Raw genomic sequence first — 21,023 nt, 5'->3', positions numbered from 1 at the left:
GTGGCAGCCCACTGCTCCCCAAGGGGATGAGTTAAGATGCAGAAGTGAATTCCCCATTGTGAGATCAATAAAGTTCAATTATTTTTATTATTTTTAAATGGAAAACTTTGCAAGTGACCACGGGGATGTAAACACCATAGCTTGTTATAAGCTACAAACCTTGTTTTAAACAACAATAAAAGCACACCCACCATGTCTCACTGTGTGGATGGTATTTTCATGCCGATGTGAAGGTAACTCCAGCGAGACAACAATGAAGCGTACCGATGAGGTGAGATATCTTTATTTATGCTTAGCCTCTTTCAAGGTCTTTGATAATAAAGTAGAGCAGTATAAAATCCACGTATATGAAAAACACCCACTCGGTTTAGGTGGACAGCCTTGCCTTGGTAGGTTTGTGGTTTATGACATAGTCTGTGCGTTTTTGGATGCTGGATTAAACAGTTGTCTGTGTTATGCTTAAAGTTTGGAATATTGTTTTACAACCCAACTCTGATTTCAAGTTCTCCACAGCTACCCTCCTAATCTGCCGGGAGAGTGACTCGTTTTCTCACGGTGCTGTTTGTTTACCAAGCTTCTGTTTGTGATTTTTACATAACAACATATGAACACACTTCAAGGGCTGCGAATACGTTTTTTAAGGCACTGTCTTTCCTGATATTCGTTTTTCCTGTTGTCTTTGAAGGATCCCTGTCTTGTGTACCTTGTTTTTGTTTTGTTTGTTTGTTTGCTGTTTTGCCTTTTTTTAGGTCTGTTTGCAGTCCGCCTCTCTGGTTTCATGAAGTTGTGTGCAATAGTTAATCAAGCCACGCCCCTCATAGCCGTCCTGTCTGCATCCGAATGGGCCGGTCGGGGCTTGGCGCACGACGGGACCCCAAAAAGTTCAGCCAGGGACATCCAAGGAAACCGCGGCTGCCCTTTTCCGTCCGCTGTCCGTGGTGCTTAAAAGTGAAGCGGGTTGCCCGCGGCGACGGGGGCCTCTGCAGATCACCCCCTGTTAATTAGGAGGACACTTTACAGCTCTGACAAAATATGCAGATCAGAGACTGGCGCCTTGAGGGAGGGGGGGGGGGGTGCATTCTGACAGTACAAGGGCAAATAGTGAGAGTTTTATGAGCAGTTTCGTTTTTAAACGTTTCAGTTCCCCCATCTGCTCCTCCCGTTGGCTCCCTTCATTTGTAGACATAAGCGTTTCAGTTTGTTGCCTCCGTGTCTGACGAGGTGCGAACCTCGGAGGAACGTTCACCCTCCTCCTTTCTCCTTTTCTTCTTCTTCTTCTGCCCCCTCCTCCCCCTCCTTCTCCTCCTCCTCATCTTCCTCTTTGTCGTCGAGCTGCCGCAGCAGCAGCAGCCAACGCGGTGAGTGCGTCCGGCAGCAGCAGCAGCAGCAGCAGCAGCAGCAGGACACGGTGATACCTGACTCCGGATTAAAAACCCGCAAATACCGATGGCTTCATGTGTAGATGTTTCGGCATGTGGATTGGTAAGTTTGTTTTTCGCATGTTTGGCTCTTTTGCAGCAGCAGCTGAACTAGTAAGACCGGATCCCACATGTGAAAAATGTCAGAACACGCACGGAATTAATTTGAGTAAGAGTGCAGCAAATGTACAGTGAGATGTTTTACAAATGAAGGTCACCCACAGGTATGTTGTATTTAATATTTACTGGAATTAAATAAAAAAAGAAAACAGGGCAGGGCAAAATTAGCCCATTGATTTTGCAGCACTGAGGGTAAAAAAAAATGTCTCACGTTGATTGTAATTACAGCTGTTTTGTTCTGACACACATCATCTGACAATGATGGAGCTGATTTACAGGCTGGATGTTTTGGGTTGCTTAATCTCAGGGAAAGCTGGAAATCATCATCATCATCATCATCATCATCATCATCATCATCATCAACATCATCATCATCATCTTCATCAAGAAATTGGATCGAAAGGCTGCATTAGTCACATTGATAGACATGCAGTTCACGTTTTACAGCATTGCATTTGAGTTAATTGAATGCATTCTCCTGGATGCGGTTAACCTAAAAATGAAATGGTCATGCATTATAGGGTGAGATAGTTCTTTAAAATTATATTGACAGTAGCGACTGTGCGCACACTATTCTTCCTCTGTTCATCTGCATCAACTTTTGTACACAGACACACTAATATGGTCATTGTATGTCTTCTCGTCTTAGCTTGCGTATGTTTTTGCCTTTCTAGTCAGGTTTTGGCAAACCAATTGGTATTTCTGTAAAAATGTGTTTTAAGTTTACTCTTTTTCCTGGAAGCGGAGCAGTTTGTTTACTACAAATCACAAAGAGTTTTTAAAGTGTCACAGATTTCCATTTGACTCACACAAATCCAGCTCTGAGCAAAGCGAATACTCTTTTTTTTCCCTAAGGATGATTTGATGGTCGGCCCAACAGCTGTTCCCTCCTTCAGAGCTTTGTTAATCCCAAACATATGATTTATTTTAACTTAACCCAATTTAGTGCTGTGAGAACTGCCTGGTTTGATATATCACAAGAAAGACAGTAAAACCTACTAAGCGCATGTTTGGTTATGCGTTGGTCTTGTTTTCCACTGTTTGGTTACACCCTCTACATTTCTTGGTTTTGCCTCCGAGCGCTGTCTGTTCTATTACTTGATGAAGCATCCGAGAGATGCTTTAGAGGTAATTGGATTCAGTGGTAGAGGGAAAGGACACATAGGGAAATGTGTCCGCGTGTGCATGCATTTGTCTCAGAGAGAACATGTGGGGTTGTTCTGCTAGCTCTGGTCAGAATGTGTTCTGGTTTCTGTGAATCACAGTATAAGCAGGAAACTGTTGGGTTGTGTAAGAGCTTAAGAGAAACCAGGTGGGATGAGCTTGCTCAACAGTGTAACTGTTTACACATATATTTTTTGTTTAAAACGATCTTTATTTTCCCCTGGACAGTGATTGGCCGTTGAAATTATTAGGTTTTAATATATATATATATATATATATATATATATATATATATATATATATATATATATATATATATATATATATATATATATATATATATATATATATACTGTAGTATAATAAGTAAAAATAGCAAGCATCCTTTTGTATAGGTGGAAAGTTCTGTGTATCTAAAAGTGAGCATTCACTAGAGGTGTGTGTTTATGTGTGGATTCCTGGGCACGATAAGTCCGCTTTGACAGGGTCTGGTGCAAACTTGTTTTTTATCTTTTAAAAAAGCTACATTTAGAAGGAAATACAGTCTACAGCTGTTTGAAGAACCAGTTCCTATTGAATTAAGGATCTCTTAATTAAACAGTCATTAGTTCATCCATAAATTATTAGAAAGTAATGGATACATTCCCAAGTGAACGGAAATGTCGTGAAATTTTATGCTCGCTCAGTCAGCCTAATGCACCAGAAATCACATAAAAGAACAATAAACTAATAAGAGGTGTTCCTGTTCCATTTTTAATTCCCCTGGTTTCTTTTCAATAATTTTGAATATTTGTGGGATTGAAACAAAACCGTGTCTCCACTTGAAAAACAATCACAGTCACAATAAATCCAACCCATTTGTGTTTTGCCATGCCTGTGCATTATGCATGTTTAAGGGTAGCAATTAACGGAGAGGATTCATTATTTTTTTAGGCTAGCTGTTTAAAACATTAAAGATAGTAAGATTTAAAAGAAACACAAGACAGGGGCTTAAAGAAAGATCCAGTAGTCATAACACACTAGATCATTTAATCCAATACATCTGGGAAATGATGAATAATCAAATGCATTACATACAAAAAGTTAAAGGGGGTTTATATAAATGCATAAATAAATCTTGATTAAGCAAAACAAAAAACATGGTGAAAAGTAGCTTGAACAGGTTCCTACAACGAAATATCTGATGAATATACATGTATACACTTCCCACACAAGATACTGACTTATTATCTTAATCTCAGCATCAGTTAGAATCACCAGAACTCCACTAAAAATGATCCATCACTATATAGAATTTAGATAGATTTAAACAATACACAATAATATGCACAGTCTGCAAAAATAAAGACATACATGAAACAAGAAAGATAAATACAGTTTCTTGCTAAAGAAACTGTTTCTTGCTACTTGCCATTCTAACTTTATTTTTTTAACATTTTGTCACACTGCAACTGCAAACTTCAGTGTATTTTATTAGGTTTTTATTTGATAAACCCACATAAAGTAGCAAATAACTGTGTTTTTCTAGTTAGAAATCTGAAAACAGTGCCTTCTGTTTGGATCAAACCCCCTATAATCTGATTTGCCTAAATTACATCCAGTTCAACAAATGCCTTCAGAAGTTATCTAAACAGTAAACAGAGCCCACTGGTGTGCGTTTTACTCTTAGTATAAATACAGTTGCTCTCTGAATGCATCTGACGTGTGTTAGAGAACAAAATAACAGGACCATCATACAAAGAGCATTGCTCAGAGAAGCTCCTAAGAGCTTCAGAGTTCAGCAGCTCTTGCACTTCACAATCCTGGCAAGATATTAATTTTGTTTTTGAAACAGAGTTATGAGATATCCCCCTTTGCAGTTTGCCACAAGCCATGTAGGTGGTGTGGTGTAGACTAAAATTAAACTCTCTGGCCTACATGCAAGCGGCTATCTGTAACAGGACACACCATCTGCACCACTGAACATGGTGGTGGTAGCGTCATGTTGTGGTTTTGCTGTTCAGAGTTGATGAGAAGATGGACGGAGCTAAATGAAGAGCGAAAGCCTGACAGAGCTTATTTAGCAGAGTTTAGATCGGAGTACATTCATAATTCAACGAAGGGGATAGATCTGTGGCAAAATGTAGGAATGTGATGTTCCCGGAGGCTGTCCCTCCGGTCTAACTGAGCTTTGTGCAAAGACGAAGCTGTGAGAAGTTTAGTTTCTGGATGTACAAAATGAGACTTGACCTAAAAGATTTAAAACTTTATTTATAGGTAAAGAGGTTTCGACAATGCAATGACACTGGGGGGAAGGGGGGGGGGGGGGGGGGGGGGGGGGTAGATTAATTGTCTTACAGTGCATTTTTCCTTCTTCTCCACAATCATGCTCTCCTTTCTGTGTATCAAAAATACCAATAATACAGCTAAACATGGAGAAGTTGAAGTGGGAGCAATAATTTTGCAGGACATAGTCAATATTTATTTTAGGATAGCGTTTTCCATGTAACAGGATGTCAGTTTTGATGTACTTGCAAATAATATTTTCCTTTTTTTTTCCTGTTCTGTGTATTTTAGAGCCCTTAATGCTGTTGTGACACCGAGGACCAGATTCCAGTGAATCCCTGTAAACACCAGTTCACATTCATACAGATGTTGCTGAGCCACTCCAGCTCCTCACCAGGCACAATGAGAGGCTACCTGCTCACTGCAATTTTCCTCCTGCCCTTGGTGAGTCACTTTTTCCATGTTCTGAATATGTGCAGTAGCTTGGAATCATCTAGGATGTAAGATGCAGTGTTTGCATGTCTGCGCCAGCGGCCTCCGGTTTCTCAGGTTCACCTTTTGGTTGGTTTTCCGGAGGAGGCCTGTGCACATGTATGTGTGCTGTGGTTCTAAAAACATCCCCACCTACAGCATCAGCATACGCTGCAGGTCCAGGATCAGCTTTGTGTTAAGCCGTGAGCCCTCCTCTTAGAACAGTAACAGATGGGCTGGCTGACCAGAGAGCTGTGAATCCAACTGCTGTGACTCACAGTTATTAGCGCTCCCATTGCAATTAAAAAGGATGAAAGAATTGTGCAAGATGTGTGGGAGGAATCATATAAAGTGCCCTGTTGCAGCACAGCTGGACTTCAAATGCTGCGCCAGTTAGATTTCTTTTTAAATAGCCCGATATTAAAAAGATAGCTAAAATGTAACACAAAGCAGTCTAATCATTGTTCACCCAAGACAACATAAAACAAAAAAAAATCTTGCATCCACAAACCCTTATCCTAATGTCCTTGCAGCCACTTCCTGTACCCACACAGTGGGAAGCTATATATATATATATATATATATATATATATATATATATATATGTTATGATGTGCTTGTTGTGTGTCTGGACTCATCTTTATGGGGGATTTGGTGGTCTGCAGCGTCAAATGAGAATTTTATTATCTGTTCCGCACAGTGCTGTGGGAGTCACTGAGCTATCCGATCCTAGAAAATAGCCTTGGGAGGGAAACAGTGTGTTCTGCAGCTGCAGAACCGAGGGCTTATCTGGACAGACATCTGTTTCAGAGAAGAGAAATGATTGGACGCGGAAAATAAGAAGCACACATGAAAATTTATTTCATTGATCTCGGATCCCTGCAGTATTGCCATGGTGACTGGTTAAGGTGGAATTTGAGGAGCATTTGCATAACGTTCTTCTGCTACTCCGTCTTTTTTCTGTCTCTTTCTTTGTTGTAGACACTATTGTTGTTCTGTTTCGGTATTGTACAAAAAGTAAGACAGCTCTTTTAGAACGATAGTGGACGGAAATAAAAGCCTTTGTGCAATGTGAGGGAAAAAAAATCCTTGTTGCATATTTGCGCAAATTTACGCAAGTTGTGTTTCCACTGAATTAGAAGTTAAAGTTTTATCCTAAATAGTATCATTCTTTGCGCTGTGGCATGAATTTCCGCACTTTTCTCCACAAATCTGACCTTTATTGACGAGTGTCGAAGAGAAAGGCGCTGCTGCAAGGAAACTTTAAGAAGTTCCATTCAAATTCAGTTACCTTATATACAAGGTAAAGGTTAAGAGACATGGGATTACTAAAGGTCACAAATGTTGACTGTACTTTGTTTCATCTGTTCCTAATGGTTCTGATGTCATATTTTACAACTTTAATTGGCAAGAAGTCTTTTTTAACAGTATTTTCTGTTTCATGCTTTGATTTTTTAAAATTTGTATTTACGTTTTTCTTGTTTTAATGTACAGCACTTTTGCGGTTTTTAAAATGTGCTATAGAAATAAAGCTGATTGATTGATTGATTGATTGATTGATTGATTGATTGATAGCATAATTGTTCTTAAACAAACACTGATGCAGGGGCTACCAGCAAAGTAGTGTCTTAAACCAATAGAATAAAAGCACGATATAAAATATTACCATTAAAAAAAGAACATTAAAGCTCTGTTTTCAACAAGCATAACCATATCTGCAACTCTGTTGCGTAAATTCAGAATAACACATGCATCTTTTCATCTGACAGGTCTGTCTGAATTCTTGCCAAACATATCTTAGTCATCTGCATCCAATTATTTCTCATGTGGGAAGCTTTGCCTTCAGTATGCTGCTTAGCAACATGTATGCTACGTGTGAGTATGAAAGGCGCCCCTTCCTTTCAAACGGTATGGGAGAGAATGTTTTATTTATCACCAAAACCTCCCAGCAATATGAAAAACAGGTAATGTTGGTCTTAGCTGAGAAGAAAAGAAGACGTTGTGTTCCAGTGAATTTATTTGTTTCCTGCTGGACGTGTTAATGCTATTCACAACAGATATTGCTTATGAGGCTCATATAATTCATAAATCATTCATCAGCTTTCAGATTCCAGCCATGTGCAGCATGATGAAGAAGGAAGTGAATTCTTGGGGCATTTTCAGGCAGTTGACGTCCCAGTCTTAACAGGGTAGCGAAGCCTGAAGGGAAGTGATATCAGAGGGCAGAGAGATAGTGATGAGTCAGCCATGGCTCAGAGGGTTGGGATATATTACACCTATCATTTCAGCATGAGAGGCAAGGAGGGGCTGTGGGTGTAAAACAGAGATTGGCCTCAAGAGAGCGAGAAGAAAAGTTGAGTGAGAAGATGACAAACAGGGACTGCAATGTTTCACAATAAATAGTTCCTGTGTCCTGTTTCACTTCATTTGGCTTTTTGAGTGCCATTCCTGCAAGTTGCACCAAACAGACCTTGAGAAATTGAGAACATCAGGACTATGACCCTATTCTTAATATTCTAAGATGAGTGTAATGATCAGAATTAGGGGACCCAGAATTCCACCAGACCAGCAGAGGTTCAGATGAGTATTTTTATTAACAAAAATCAAAAACAGGGAAAAAGCCAAACAAACACCGTCAAACCCAAAAGATGGCAGAAAAACAAACCTTCCAGCAGGACAGGTAAAAATATGGACGGACAGGCAGAACAGGATGGCTCAGGTTACTGGAGAAAACAGGGTCAAAAATCCAAAAGCAAAACATACAAAGAATGTTGCAGGAGACGACTCACCCATAAACTCAACAAGACGACCTGGCACTGATGTCTGGTCTCAACTGTTTATATGGAGGAGGAAGCAGGTGGAACCAGTCAGAGATGATTGCAACAGGGGTGGAGTAATGCAGGTGTGCAGAGTGGGTAATTAGACCAGACATCAGTGCAGAAGATCAAAACAAGAAATAAACCAGAAACCAAAGCTAACAGGACAAGTGGACAGAAACCACACCAAACTTACTGAGAAACAAAATCACTCTAAAGTAAAAACCTAAAACAGAAAATAAAGCTAAGACTAAGGCAGATGACAAAACAAGATAAAGTAAACTGTAAATAAAACCCCAGACAGGACACAAACTCAAAGCAAGCAGAGAACCTAAAGCAGGAGAGGAATATGACTCAAAAATAAAACCAGAACATTACAGAGCCCCCCCCTCAAGGGCGGATTCTAGACGCCCTCCAACGTCTACGGGAGTCCAAAGAAAACCAAAACCCTAAGTCAAACCGGGTGGGTGGAGGGGGCTAAAGGCTGGAGGGCCAGAGTCTGAAGAAAAAGTAAATAATATCCAACACAAGTCCTAAAACAGAAAACAACCCTCTAAGGGCGAATCCAAAAAACAAACAGAAAACATTTTGAAAACAGTCCAAAGAAACAAAAGTCTGGTGGGCGTCCCGGAGGACGGCCCAGGCGAGACAGGATCTCCGGCGGGCGGCCCCGGCGTGACAGGATCTCCGGCGGGCGGCCCCGGCGTGACAGGATCTCCGGCGGGCGGCCCCGGCGTGACAGGATCTCCGGCGGGCGGCCCCGGCGTGACAGGATCTCCGGCGGGCGGCCCCGGCGTGACAGGATCTCCGGCGGGCGGCCCCGGCGTGACAGGATCTCCGGCGGGCGGCCCCGGCGTGACAGGCTCTCCGGCGGGCGGCCCCGGCGTGACAGGCTCTCCGGCGGGCGGCCCCGGCGTGACAGGCTCTCCGGCGGGCGGCCAGGAGGCCGTCGGCGGAGCAGGAACCTCAGGGCCCATCGGCGCGACCTGGAGAGAGAGAAAATAGAACCTGGCGCCGGACTACAGGGTACGGAAGGCGCCAGACTACAGGCTAAAGGCGGCGGCGCCTGGTTAACGGCTACAGGCTGCGGCGCATGGTTAACGGCTACAGGCTGCGGCGCATGGTTACAGGCGACTGAAGGGGAAGCCTGGTTACAGGCGACTGAAGGGGAAGCCTGGCTACAGGCGACTGAAGGGGAAGCCTGGCTACAGGCGACTGAAGGGGAAGCCTGGCTACAGGCGGCTGAAGGGGAAGCCTGGCTACAGGCGGCTGAAGGGGAAGCCTGGCTACAGGCGACTGAAGGGGAAGCCTGGCTACAGGCGACTGAAGGGGAAGCCTGGCTACAGGCGACTGAAGGGGAAGCCTGGCTACAGGCGGCTGAAGGGGAAGCCTGGCTACAGGCGGCTGAAGGGGAAGCCTGGCTACAGGCGGCTGAAGGGGAAGCCTGGCTACAGGCGGCTGAAGGGGAAGCCTGGCTACAGGCAGCTGAAGGGGAAACCTGGCTGCAGGCTGCTGATGAGGCCTGGCTGCAGGCTGCTGATGAGGCCTGGCTGCAGGCTGCCGTCAGTCCCTTGAACAAAAAGAGTCTTGTGATTAGTCTTTGGAGAGGGTCTGGGAGTGACAGCCAGTAACGCCTCTCGCAGAGCTGGCTGTCAACCAGAGCAACCAGGGACTGAGGCTTCAGAAAGGCGTTGAGAGGATCAAAATCTCTAGGGGGCCCCGGGTGTTGGGCCCTCTCCCGAGGCCCGGGGTACCCGAAGGACGAAGCGTCCAGCTGGGTTTCCACCTCCTGGACCAGTGGTAACCCCCCCTGGGTTCCCACTTCACAGTTCGGCGACGGACCCTCCTGGGTTCCAACGTCGCAGGATGGCGACAGACCCTCCTGGGTTCCAACGTCGCAGGATGGCGACAGACCCTCCTGGGTTCCAACGTCGCAGGATGGCGACAGACCCTCCTGGGTTCCAACGTCGCAGGATGGCGACAGACCCTCCTGGGTTCCAACGTCGCAAGTTGGCGACAGACCCTCCTGGGTTCCAACGTCGCAAGTTGGCGACGGACCCACCTGGGTTCCAACGTCGCAAGTTGGCGACAGACCCACCTGGGTTCCAACGTCGCAAGTTGGCGACAGACCCACCTGGGTTCCAACGTCGCAAGTTGGCGACGGACCCTCCTGGGTTCCAACGTCGCAAGTCTCCAGGACCCCTTCTTGGGGTTTGAGCAGAGGCAGGTCCTCCTGGACCCCCTCGTTGGGCTTGAGCAGAGGCAGGTCCTCCTGGACCCCCTCGTTGGGCTTGAGCAGAGGCAGGTCCTCCTGGACCCCCTCGTTGGGCTTGAGCAGAGGCAGGTCCTCCTGGACCCCCTCGTTGGGCTTGAGCAGAGGCAGGTCCTCCTGGACCCCCTCGTTGGGCTTGAGCAGAGGCAGGTCCTCCTGGACCCCCTCGTTGGGCTTGAGCAGAGGCAGGTCCTCCTGGACCCCCTCGTTGGGCTTGAGCAGAGGCAGGTCCTCCTGGACCCCCTCATTGGGCTTGACAGGGGCCGAGGCGTCGGCCGGACCCTCGGGGACCGATTCAGGGGCCGAGGCGTCGGCCGGACCCTCGGGGACCGATTCACGGGCCGAGGCGTCGGCCGGACCCTCGGGGACCGATTCACGGGCCGAGGCGTCGGCCGGACCCTCGGGGACCGATTCACGGGCCGAGGCGTCGGCCGGGACCCCTCGGGGACAGATTCACGGGCCGAGGCGTCGGCCGGACCCTCGGGGACAGATTCACGGGCCGAGGCGTCGGCCGGACCCTCGGGGACAGATTCACGGGCCGAGGCGTCGGCCGGACCCTCGGGGACAGATTCACGGGCCGAGGCGTCGGCCGGACCCTCGGGGACAGATTCACGGGCCGAGGCGTCGGCCGGACCCTCGGGGACAGATTCACGGGCCGAGGCGTCGGCCGGACCCTCAGGAGCAGATTTCGGTCGGCTGTAGAATGCTTCGAGGGCTGACCTGTAATGCCCCTCCACCTCCTTTAATTTCTGCTCCAGCTCCTCTGAATACTTGGCGAATAAGGCCTCCCTGAGACGCTTGATTATGGGGGCAAAAGTTCTTATCTTGTCCTCCAAAGAAGCGTAATCTTCGTCTGAGGCACCACCAGGGGAAGCTGTGGGCGACCCAACTCCAGGAAGGAGAGAGCTTCGGTCTGCCGAACAGGAAGAGGAAGCCGGACCAGCAGAAGCAGGGACATTGACCGAGGTCTCAACCTGACCCACTGCTCGCCGGCGTTTGCGGCGGCGAGGCGACAGCAAAAAAGCGCTGCTGCCCTGGAGGTGGCGTCTGGGACCAAACCCGGGAGGGCAGACCACCAGTCTGGAACCCTCAAAAGATGCCCCCTGGATTTCAGCTCTGCAGGGGGCAGAGCTCCGGGATTGAGGTTGACTCATCTTGAGAAAAAAAAATAAAAAATAAAAAATGGGGAAAAAGCAAAAAGAGAAACGTGCTGGTCTGGCGATGGATCCTAAATCTTTGGCCAGGTCGTAATGTAATGATCAGAATTAGGGGACCCAGAATTCCACCAGACCAGCAGAGGTTCAGATGAGTATTTTTATTAACAAAAATCAAAAACAGGGAAAAAGCCAAACAAACACCGTCAAACCCAAAAGATGGCAGAAAAACAAACCTTCCAGCAGGACAGGTAAAAATATGGACGGACAGGCAGAACAGGATGGCTCAGGTTACTGGAGAAAACAGGGTCAAAAATCCAAAAGCAAAACATACAAAGAATGTTGCAGGAGACGACTCACCCATAAACTCAACAAGACGACCTGGCACTGATGTCTGGTCTCAACTGTTTATATGGAGGAGGAAGCAGGTGGAACCAGTCAGAGATGATTGCAACAGGGGTGGAGTAATGCAGGTGTGCAGAGTGGGTAATTAGACCAGACATCAGTGCAGAAGATCAAAACAAGAAATAAACCAGAAACCAAAGCTAACAGGACAAGTGGACAGAAACCACACCAAACTTACTGAGAAACAAAATCACTCTAAAGTAAAAACCTAAAACAGAAAATAAAGCTAAGACTAAGGCAGATGACAAAACAAGATAAAGTAAACAGTAAATAAAACCCCAGACAGGACACAAACTCAAAGCAAGCAGAGAACCTAAAGCAGGAGAGGAATATGACTCAAAAATAAAACCAGAACATTACAATGAGAGATGACCGTGACTTTATTTACTGTCACATCTGTAAATTTATTTTCTCTGTGGGTTTCAGATATATCTCAGATATTACCTTTGTGTTCATTAATAAAGGCTGTCTGATGTCTCCAACATCTCACTGAAGCATCAAATATGCATTTAAATTTTGTTTGGTTTAAGAACACTTAGCAGCACCCAAGGTTCAATATTTTCAGTTTATGTCACTAGTCTGAATTGCTTTTATTTAACATTTAAGTATTTCTGTTGGATAATAAAACTTTCTTTAATTACTCTTAAGCACGGAGGACCACAAGGCTCTATTCTTGGACATGATATATTTGTTATTATTATTATTTATTACATTTCGTTTTATGTGTCATCCTATTGGGTTGTCCTGTTGTGTACCATGTCATTGCTATGTTGATGTTTTTTACGCTTTTACCAGTTTTAAACCCCAGAAGATGTAAAAAGTTTCAGTCCAGCAGAATTGTCTATCATTATTACTGTTACCATCATTAGAACTTTTTCACATATTATTATAATTCTGTTTTTCCTCCCACTAATAAACCTTCTCACAACTTTCATGCATTTTTATTTACTCCATATTTTGGACTAGCACTTGGATAGCACCCTTTTTAATTTTACTTAAGTGCATTTTCTTTATTTTTCTTTATACAACTCATAAATGTATGTATTCGCGTTTTTGTAATTTTTTATTTTAATTTGTTTTGTTTTGTTTTGTTTTTTGCTCTGAAGCACCTTATGTTTTTTATCTAGAAATGTTATTTAAATACATTTTACTCACCCCATTCGTACATTTTGCTGACAGTGTATTTTTTTGTTTTGTTTTTTAAGTTGGAATTAACTTGGAATATAATAACACCATAGTTTTCTTTACACAAAATATAGAGAAGCAAAAAAGCAATGCAAGCAATATGTGTAGTGATGTGTATCAATAACTGCTGTTTTAATATATTAACAGAAATTAAAGCCAAAATCTTGTGAGAAATAGTGTTTAAGAAAACAATTTAATCTCTTTGTGCAATACAATTCTGTAAGGAAAACTGGATGTTGAAGAGAACTTCCTCTAACATTTCTGAATTTGTAAATTCCTGACATCTAACAGGGAAAAAAGTACCAGACACAACACAACACACACACACACACACACACACACACACAAACCATTTATTTGCTCTTATCCAGCGTAATTTTGGCCTTTCTTGCAGATAAGTGTCAAATTTGTGTACTTACATGATGATGACTAGAAGAATATATTAACAAAGTTTTCTAAAAACCTTTCTGATGTGACCCCAGTTTAACTCTTGTTTGTTTTCTCCAGGTGGCCTCAGAGTCTGAGCACTGTATAATGCAGCGTGAGCATGAGAAATGTATGGACATGATGTTGATGCACAACCCAGATGGCGCCGAATTCGGTAAGGGACGATGTGGATATGTCTGCGTGTGTTCCTGCATGCTTCTGTGTGCATATTTTGGCATTAGGCCTTTGCTTTTTAATGGTTTCCGCTGCGGTGATTAAATTCTGCGCATCTTGTGAAACTCAGTGGATGCTCATAAGATCATTAATTCTCATGCTGATGAAAGTCATGCATCAGCATGAGAATTAATGGAAAAATTAATGGAAAAAAAGCCCTGCTTCATTCCACTTAGGGATTTGGCATATTTCAGGTTTGAAAAGATCAGAAAGGAACATGTAGGGATAAATGATGAAGCTTTACGTTTACACTCCAAACATCCTCTCCAAGAAAGGCCGTTAACAGCATACGCTGCTCTCTGTCAGTCTGCAAAAGAAAATGTTTGCCAGTAATGTCACGGCGAGCTGCTTTCGGATTTTTTTTCCTCCAATGTCACCTTTTCTAGAAAACACAGGAATCTTGTTATGTGGCTCCTGGAAGCAATTATTTTCTTGGCTATGGATTGTGGTTTTCATTAGCGTCTGCTGCAGGTCTCCTGCTGCTTGCATTTTGTCCCACAGACTGCAACTTCCTAACTGCGTTGTGACTCACCTCTTTGCTGACATCCACCAAACGTATGGGGTAGTGTCGCCATGTTGCACACAGAAAGCTGCGTGTTGTTAAAAAAACAACAGAACTTCTTCTAGACTCATTGTGAGCTTATGTCCTGTTGTTGTGGGCTGATGCGCTTTTCTATTCAGTTCACTGTGATACCTGATAAAAATCAAACATACTATTGTTTTTCCCTCTGTGATAGAAAAAGCTTATATATATATATATATATACACACACACACACACACACACACACACACACACACACACACACACACGCGACTTTCCACAGAGTCATGAGTTGGCCCTCTTTGACCCTTTAACTGATCCCTGTCTCCTCCTGTCCTTTTAAAGACGCCATTCTGCTCTTTCTGCTGACAGCAAATCGTTGGTGGGGAAATGAAGGTGCCTGCTTTGCAGAAATTGGGCTTGCAGGCTTGAAAAAATAGAGGAATAGAGAAAAAAGGAGGATAAAAATACAGAAATCCAGTTCTAAAATGAGATATTAGAATTGTAAAGCTTTATCACACTTCCAGGTAAATGTTTACGACCACTGACTATGAATATCGTATCGATTTTTGGATCTTGCAGGATGCATTTGAACCATTTCTTGAATCGCTATTCAACTAATAGCAATATACACAACAATATGTTTGCCCTAACATCCCTGTGAGATTTGTAACATGTGACATCATTCTGGCGGCCTTTTTTGGTAGAATTACTGGACCTAATTTAAAAATTAGCTGGTGTCCTTAAATAGAAAGGTGACTTTTAAGCAAAGTCCTCATGTGCTCCATAGTTTTAAGTTCAGAGCTTTGAGCACATCATTCAAGAAACTTGATTTTTCTATTCTAAAATTTGTTCTGATGTCTCATTGTCCTGCTGAAACAACCAGTTCTCTATCAGAGTATCATCTGGCCCACACTGTCACTTGTAAGGAACTATTTAGGATGCACTTGGGAAAAAAAATGGTTTTGCTAAAGCTTGAGTCCTATCATAAACTAGAAGCTGTTGAAACCAATATCATAGTATACGGTGAAGCAATTGGTATATCACCTTGAACTGAAGGGTCGTGACCAAGATTCGAAACCCCCCTATCAAAAATCAGCATCTTTAGGTTGAAGCGAAATTTGTAGCTGCCCACGTAGATAAGCCAAATGTCTTCTGTAGAGAAGTTTCATGGTCAGACAGGCAGCAACGACAAAAACATGTTTAAATGAGTTAACATGCAGCTTTTAAACCCAAGAACTCTGCACCAGCTGTCAACCTAGGTGGCAGTATCATGCTGTGGGGCGAGGTGGAAGCAATAATGAAGGAAGAGAACTACTTCCAAATGTCTCTTGGCTCAATAGTTAACTGGTTACAGCTGGACACAACGGGATACTTCAGGGGGACATTCATTTAGTAAACCACATTTCCTGTATTTTGGCTCGAGATAATAATCACATTTCAGAACATTTTTATTACGTTACAGTAAATGTAATGAATAGTTCATGCTTAGAGTAAAAAGAAATTGAAATAATCTTTTCTCTCTGACTTGGACCTAAGTCATTGCTAACGACAGCATAAAACTGGTGTAAATCTTACCAGCTGTCCGATTATTTGCTTTTATTCCCAGCATTGTCAATAGAACAACAGAGGTAAATGCCCATCTAATCAAAAAGAAAAATGTCCCGCGCTCCGCTTTAGTTGAACCCATGTGGAAAAAAGGAAAAAATAAATAATTCACTCGTGTGATTAAAGAAGGAAATTACTTCTGTCTTGTAGCTCCGTCCGTGTGCGCTCGCTCCACGCCCTGCATGCGCAGAAAGTGTGTTATGTGCATGCTGGATGTTTGCTCCCCAGTGAAGATTCAGCAGGCTGTAGGATCTCGTGTAAGATGGCCAGCGATGCAGACAGAGTCTTTTATTAAGCCTTACCTCCGTGGCTCAGTGCGGCTCATTTGGCTCTGATTTGCCCTTTAAAAAGGTAATTGGCTTCGTGTCCGGCTCGGCAGACAGAACCAAAACAGATTAGAGAGCCAAGCAGAGAAGCAGAAGGTCTGCAAACACAGGCACATACGCATGTAAGGAGACACATGCGCACACAGATGCATCGACGCTGCACAACACATTCAACACATTCAAAACACAAACAACGCTGACTTGAACCTGTCTCTGCAGCACTAAAAAAAAAAAAAAAAAACTGCTGCAGTGGAAACAATGAGGCTAAACGGCAGAGAAAGAGCAGGTGGAGAGAAAAGAAGGTGAAAATTGGGATATGGAACCAGGTGAGGGATAATCAGCACGGGAAGTTTAAAGGATGCAACATTGGGTTGAATTTGCATTAAAATAGCTTTAAACAAAAGTTAAATATAACAATCTTTACATACAAAAGAAGGCTTGTTTTAGCTTGTAGCAATGTACAGCACTTTGTTTCAGATGTTGACTGTTTTTAAGCCCTTTATAAACAAAGATTGTAGGGTAGAGTTTTTTTTATTTATTTTTTTGTTCTTCATTAGATATTCCTTTTCACAGCTGGAATAATGTAAATTAAGTATAACTGTAAAACTTTATTTTCAGAGCAGTTGTCAGTTTATCTTGTAAAATTGTCTGTTTATAAACAGGAAATATGAATATCCCTTCTGTACGTTTAAAGCTCACAATAAAACAAAGCAAAAAAAAAAGCATAATTAGTAAAGATAAACGTTGAAAAACAACAGCCACAATACAGCTGTGTGCCAAGTGTTGCTCAGTGGGATTTAATGAAATACGTGGGCAGGATTTCCGGGGCAGGAATAAATCATGCAGAAGTAGTGTAAATAGTGTAAGGATTGCTTTCAATCATGGGAAGTTGTGTGTGAAAATTACTTTTTTCTTACAGTTTCTCCGAGAGTAAGGGTAGAGTACTGCTGTGCGAAGGTTTTTTTATTCCTATTACATTGACAGTTAATTTCTTAGGAGTGAAAATCTTCTTTGCCTGGCTAGGAAATGTTTAAATGTCCAAGAGGTTGTAAAAATATTTCTTAAAATCCTGCATTACATTCTTTACTAAATTGACTTTTTCCTCTTGAACAGATCATGAACAATGAGATTGGATTAAGAAGTAATCAAGCAGCTTCATCAAGAAATAATCCGATTTGCAGATTTGTGTCATCTTTTTTACTTTTCAATTTTAATAGAAATAACACTGATAAAACTCCTAAATTGAATTTTATGGCAAATAAATCCGGTTCATTTGTTTGTCATACAGTTTTATTTGGGAAACACAAATCGCCCTGTGCTGATCTGACACTTCTCAATAACAGCCACTGTTTCAGCTTCTATGTGCAGGATGGCACCAGTGCATCAATTTCCCTCATAAAAAAAATCCTGCTAACTGCGTTTCTTTTGCAATACACACGTAGTTCTGACGAAAACTGTAAATCTATATCTGGGTCTGAATTCATGCCCAGGAACCAAACCGATTCTCTGATGTTGCCCTATGATGCTCATTACCTGGATGTTGCTTTTAGCAGGAAAAACAATATGCAAAGAAAGATACGCCTCTGCTACATGTCAAGCAGTTAGTACTCTAATTCATCAGCAAATCATTGAATAGGAAGTTTCTTGGGTCAAGTATTTCCTTAAGTAGTGCGTATAAACAAGAAACTGAACTGAGTAAATAAGTGAACTTGTGTGGTATAATAACCATTTGGCTGAAAGTTTACATTCTCACCTTAAATTATATTAGGTCTATGTTTCCCCTGCGTTCCTCCTGCAACCTATTAGAAGGTAAAAACACGTCGCTCGCAACATGCGGCATCAGAGCAACACTTAATGGTTTTTCTTTGCCTGTTGTGATCATTTGTGTCTGACAGATCACACAAGTTCAGCCCCAGATAGACAGCAACGACCACTTTTCTGCCATTTACCTTGTCACGGAGGTGACAGTTTCTCTCTATTGTAGATGCCGGTTCTGAAAAGCGGCACCTTTTGAAAAAAATGAGAGATCTTCAACTTCAAAGCGCTAAGAACGCCAACGCTTAAAAATGTGGTTCAATCTGAAAAATAAAATAAAATACAGAACACAGTGGCTGCATTTGATTTTCTGTGCAGCTACCCACCATCTCTACAACTACTGGGAGCAAAGTGACCTGCTCCTTGTGTTTTCTTCTGTTTGTTTTTATTTATTTATTTATTTTAGGTTTGTCACCTTTTTCCTAATTTATAGTTACAGTACAGTATTTTATGTTTGCTCTTGTTGTTTGATTACCACCCTAATGTGCCCTGACATATTTTATAATTTTCTCCTTGAGCTATTACAGAGTAAACAATTGAGTTCAGGACTATAGAGCGAATAATGTTTTCATGAATTCCCATACATCTTCTACAACACACAAATTTAACTCTGCTAAAAAAAATTATCAAAGTTTACCCTTTCTGTACTTTCACTATCTAACTATCTAAGAAATCAAAAAGTCTTGCGGGTGTTGATGCTTTTCTTTCAGCGCCCTTTTGGCCCCAGGAGCTCCAAGAACGTTCAAAGGGTTCAAACTTTATGCATGTAAATTTGGAAAAAGACAACCATGGCCCAACTGCGCTTAGGTCTTTGAACATATGTTTATCCTTGCATCTTTTTTGGCCATCTACAATTCTATCAACACAGTTATCACATTTGCACCGGAATGTTTTCTCATAATTTGATAATTAATTTTCTCTATAAGTAGTTTTTTGCACTACCTCCATCATTTTCTGCCTAACTGGGGTCTAGGAAATACTTTATAAGAAGTATCAGACAATGCAGATTAGTTTTTCTTTACTGGGGAAGGCAGAAGCAAGTGTCTCTTCCTGTTCAATCATTTTAACTTGGAGTGTGGAATGTGCTCATATCAGCAGATTAATTCAGGAAGGAATTAAACACATAAATCAAAACTGTGTTTGTTTTTAACTGATCAGTCTAAAGTGATCACACAGAAGTCTTTAAACCCAAATTTTTTATGTGTTACACAGTGATTTTTTTTTGTTTTGTTTGTTTTACTCAGAAATAATAACTGCACTTTTTCCTCCTACTTCGTGACTATTATTATCAAATACCTTCTCCTCAGCCACAAATGCAATGGCAGGGCTTCTCTTTGACAATATGATTGATACATTTTGGATTTAAACTGCAGCCTGAAGAACTCACAGCTGCCCTTGTTCTCCCAGAATCTTAATGCACAATTTGGAGGTGTGTGCTTCTCCCCAGCTATGACCCTAATCTACAGGGAGGGAGGCTCATACCAATATCCACTTTTAGATATTCTTTTTGTTATGGACAGATGTGGCAGGACTCAAGAAATTTTGATTAACGACATAAGCTTGGGCACCACCCACCACCCTGACATGTGGGTGTTAGCCCGGTCATAAGACCAATATCGGCTTCCCTTCTGCAAATTATCTGATGTCCAAGCCACAAAGAGGATGCACACATCATTAGGAAGTTACCACTGCTGCCAAGAGGCTCAACCACACAATGCCCAAATATGCTGCTACCATGATTATGGACCTTTAAAGTCCAAGTCAATTTGAATGTTTACAATTTGAATGTTTTGGTACAGTCTTACTTTGGTGCGAAGGGGGGTTTGTAAAAACACCTTTTTAAGATTCATCGTCATTGGACATCTGGTCAAGAAAACATTTTAGAGAATGCACCTTCAGCAGGAGACAATGTAAACAACTGTACCACAATTTGTCTAGGAATTGAGTCCATTTATCAAGAAACTATGAGATATCTTTTTATGGTATTATATATACATTTTAAACAAAACATTGAACATTTTGTAAAACATTATCCCCTTGTTCATCAATGTGTTTCAGTGTGTCCGTGGATGTGGGACAACTTTACCTGCTGGCAGGCTGCCGACGTTGGCGAGGTTGTGACGGTGAACTGTCCAGACCTCTTTCATGACTTCATGACCCCAAAAGAAGGTGAGTGGCATGGTCTACCTGGTCATCTCAACTAATACAGTTTGCATGTCAAAATAGGCTTTTCGCATTAGTTTTTTTTAAGGCATAATTGTTCTTCATTTCTTTATTTACAGAAATTGGGAAGGTCAATCGGAACTGTACAGAGTATGGCTGGTCTGAGCCTTATCCTCACTATTTGGACATCTGCTATCTTGTCGAAAACACCACAAAACAAGTATAACCTGTCTTTTCTCATATGCAAAACCAAAACATTGCTGTTGTTTTTTCTTCTTCTTTTATGGACACTAACTGCTTTTCTTGATCATCAGGACCCGTTTTTTCCATCTGTCAAAGCCCTGTATACAGTTGGGTACAGCACGTCACTGGTCTCTCTAACTACAGCCATGGTCATTCTCTGCAGATTTAGGTAAGTTTAAAACCAAAATAGTATATTGTACTGTATATAATACTACAAAATTAAAAGAGAAACAGATCAAGTCTGTTATTTGGCTCTTACAGTGAATTGCCGCTGTTACTATGATGAACGTAAAATCGAGTGCTGCAGGGTGTCTGTTCCAAAAGACATGCTTGATCTCAGTGGGACTCCCTAAATAAACTAATTAAAATGCTTCAACTAAGTGATTTGAATTAGT

The 21,023-nt window shown here is 42.4% G+C and overlaps 1 protein-coding gene across 4 annotated transcripts in view; it reads left to right on the top strand.

Moving 5' to 3' along the window:
• The first annotated feature begins 1,328 nt into the window (after positions 1-1,328).
• The window catches only part of LOC105920883 (pituitary adenylate cyclase-activating polypeptide type I receptor), a 36,602-nt gene continuing 16,907 nt past the window's right edge, over positions 1,329-21,023 (top strand). For all 4 annotated transcript variants that reach the window (XM_012856531.3, XM_036138351.1, XM_012856529.3 and 1 more), the window contains exons 1-6: positions 1,329-1,482; positions 5,259-5,411; positions 13,778-13,871; positions 20,281-20,391; positions 20,505-20,605; positions 20,700-20,797. In XM_012856531.3, the coding sequence (XP_012711985.2) occupies positions 5,334-5,411; positions 13,778-13,871; positions 20,281-20,391; positions 20,505-20,605; positions 20,700-20,797 (482 nt within the window). In that variant the 5' untranslated portion in view covers positions 1,329-1,482; positions 5,259-5,333. The remainder of the gene's footprint in view (positions 1,483-5,258; positions 5,412-13,777; positions 13,872-20,280; positions 20,392-20,504; positions 20,606-20,699; positions 20,798-21,023) is intronic.

The sequence above is a fragment of the Fundulus heteroclitus genome, chromosome 6 (genome assembly GCF_011125445.2).
Source record: "Fundulus heteroclitus isolate FHET01 chromosome 6, MU-UCD_Fhet_4.1, whole genome shotgun sequence".
NCBI classification, from domain to species: Eukaryota; Metazoa; Chordata; class Actinopteri; order Cyprinodontiformes; family Fundulidae; genus Fundulus; species Fundulus heteroclitus.
Note: the sequence above shows the minus strand (reverse complement) of the source record. Positions and strands in the feature narration are given on the sequence as shown.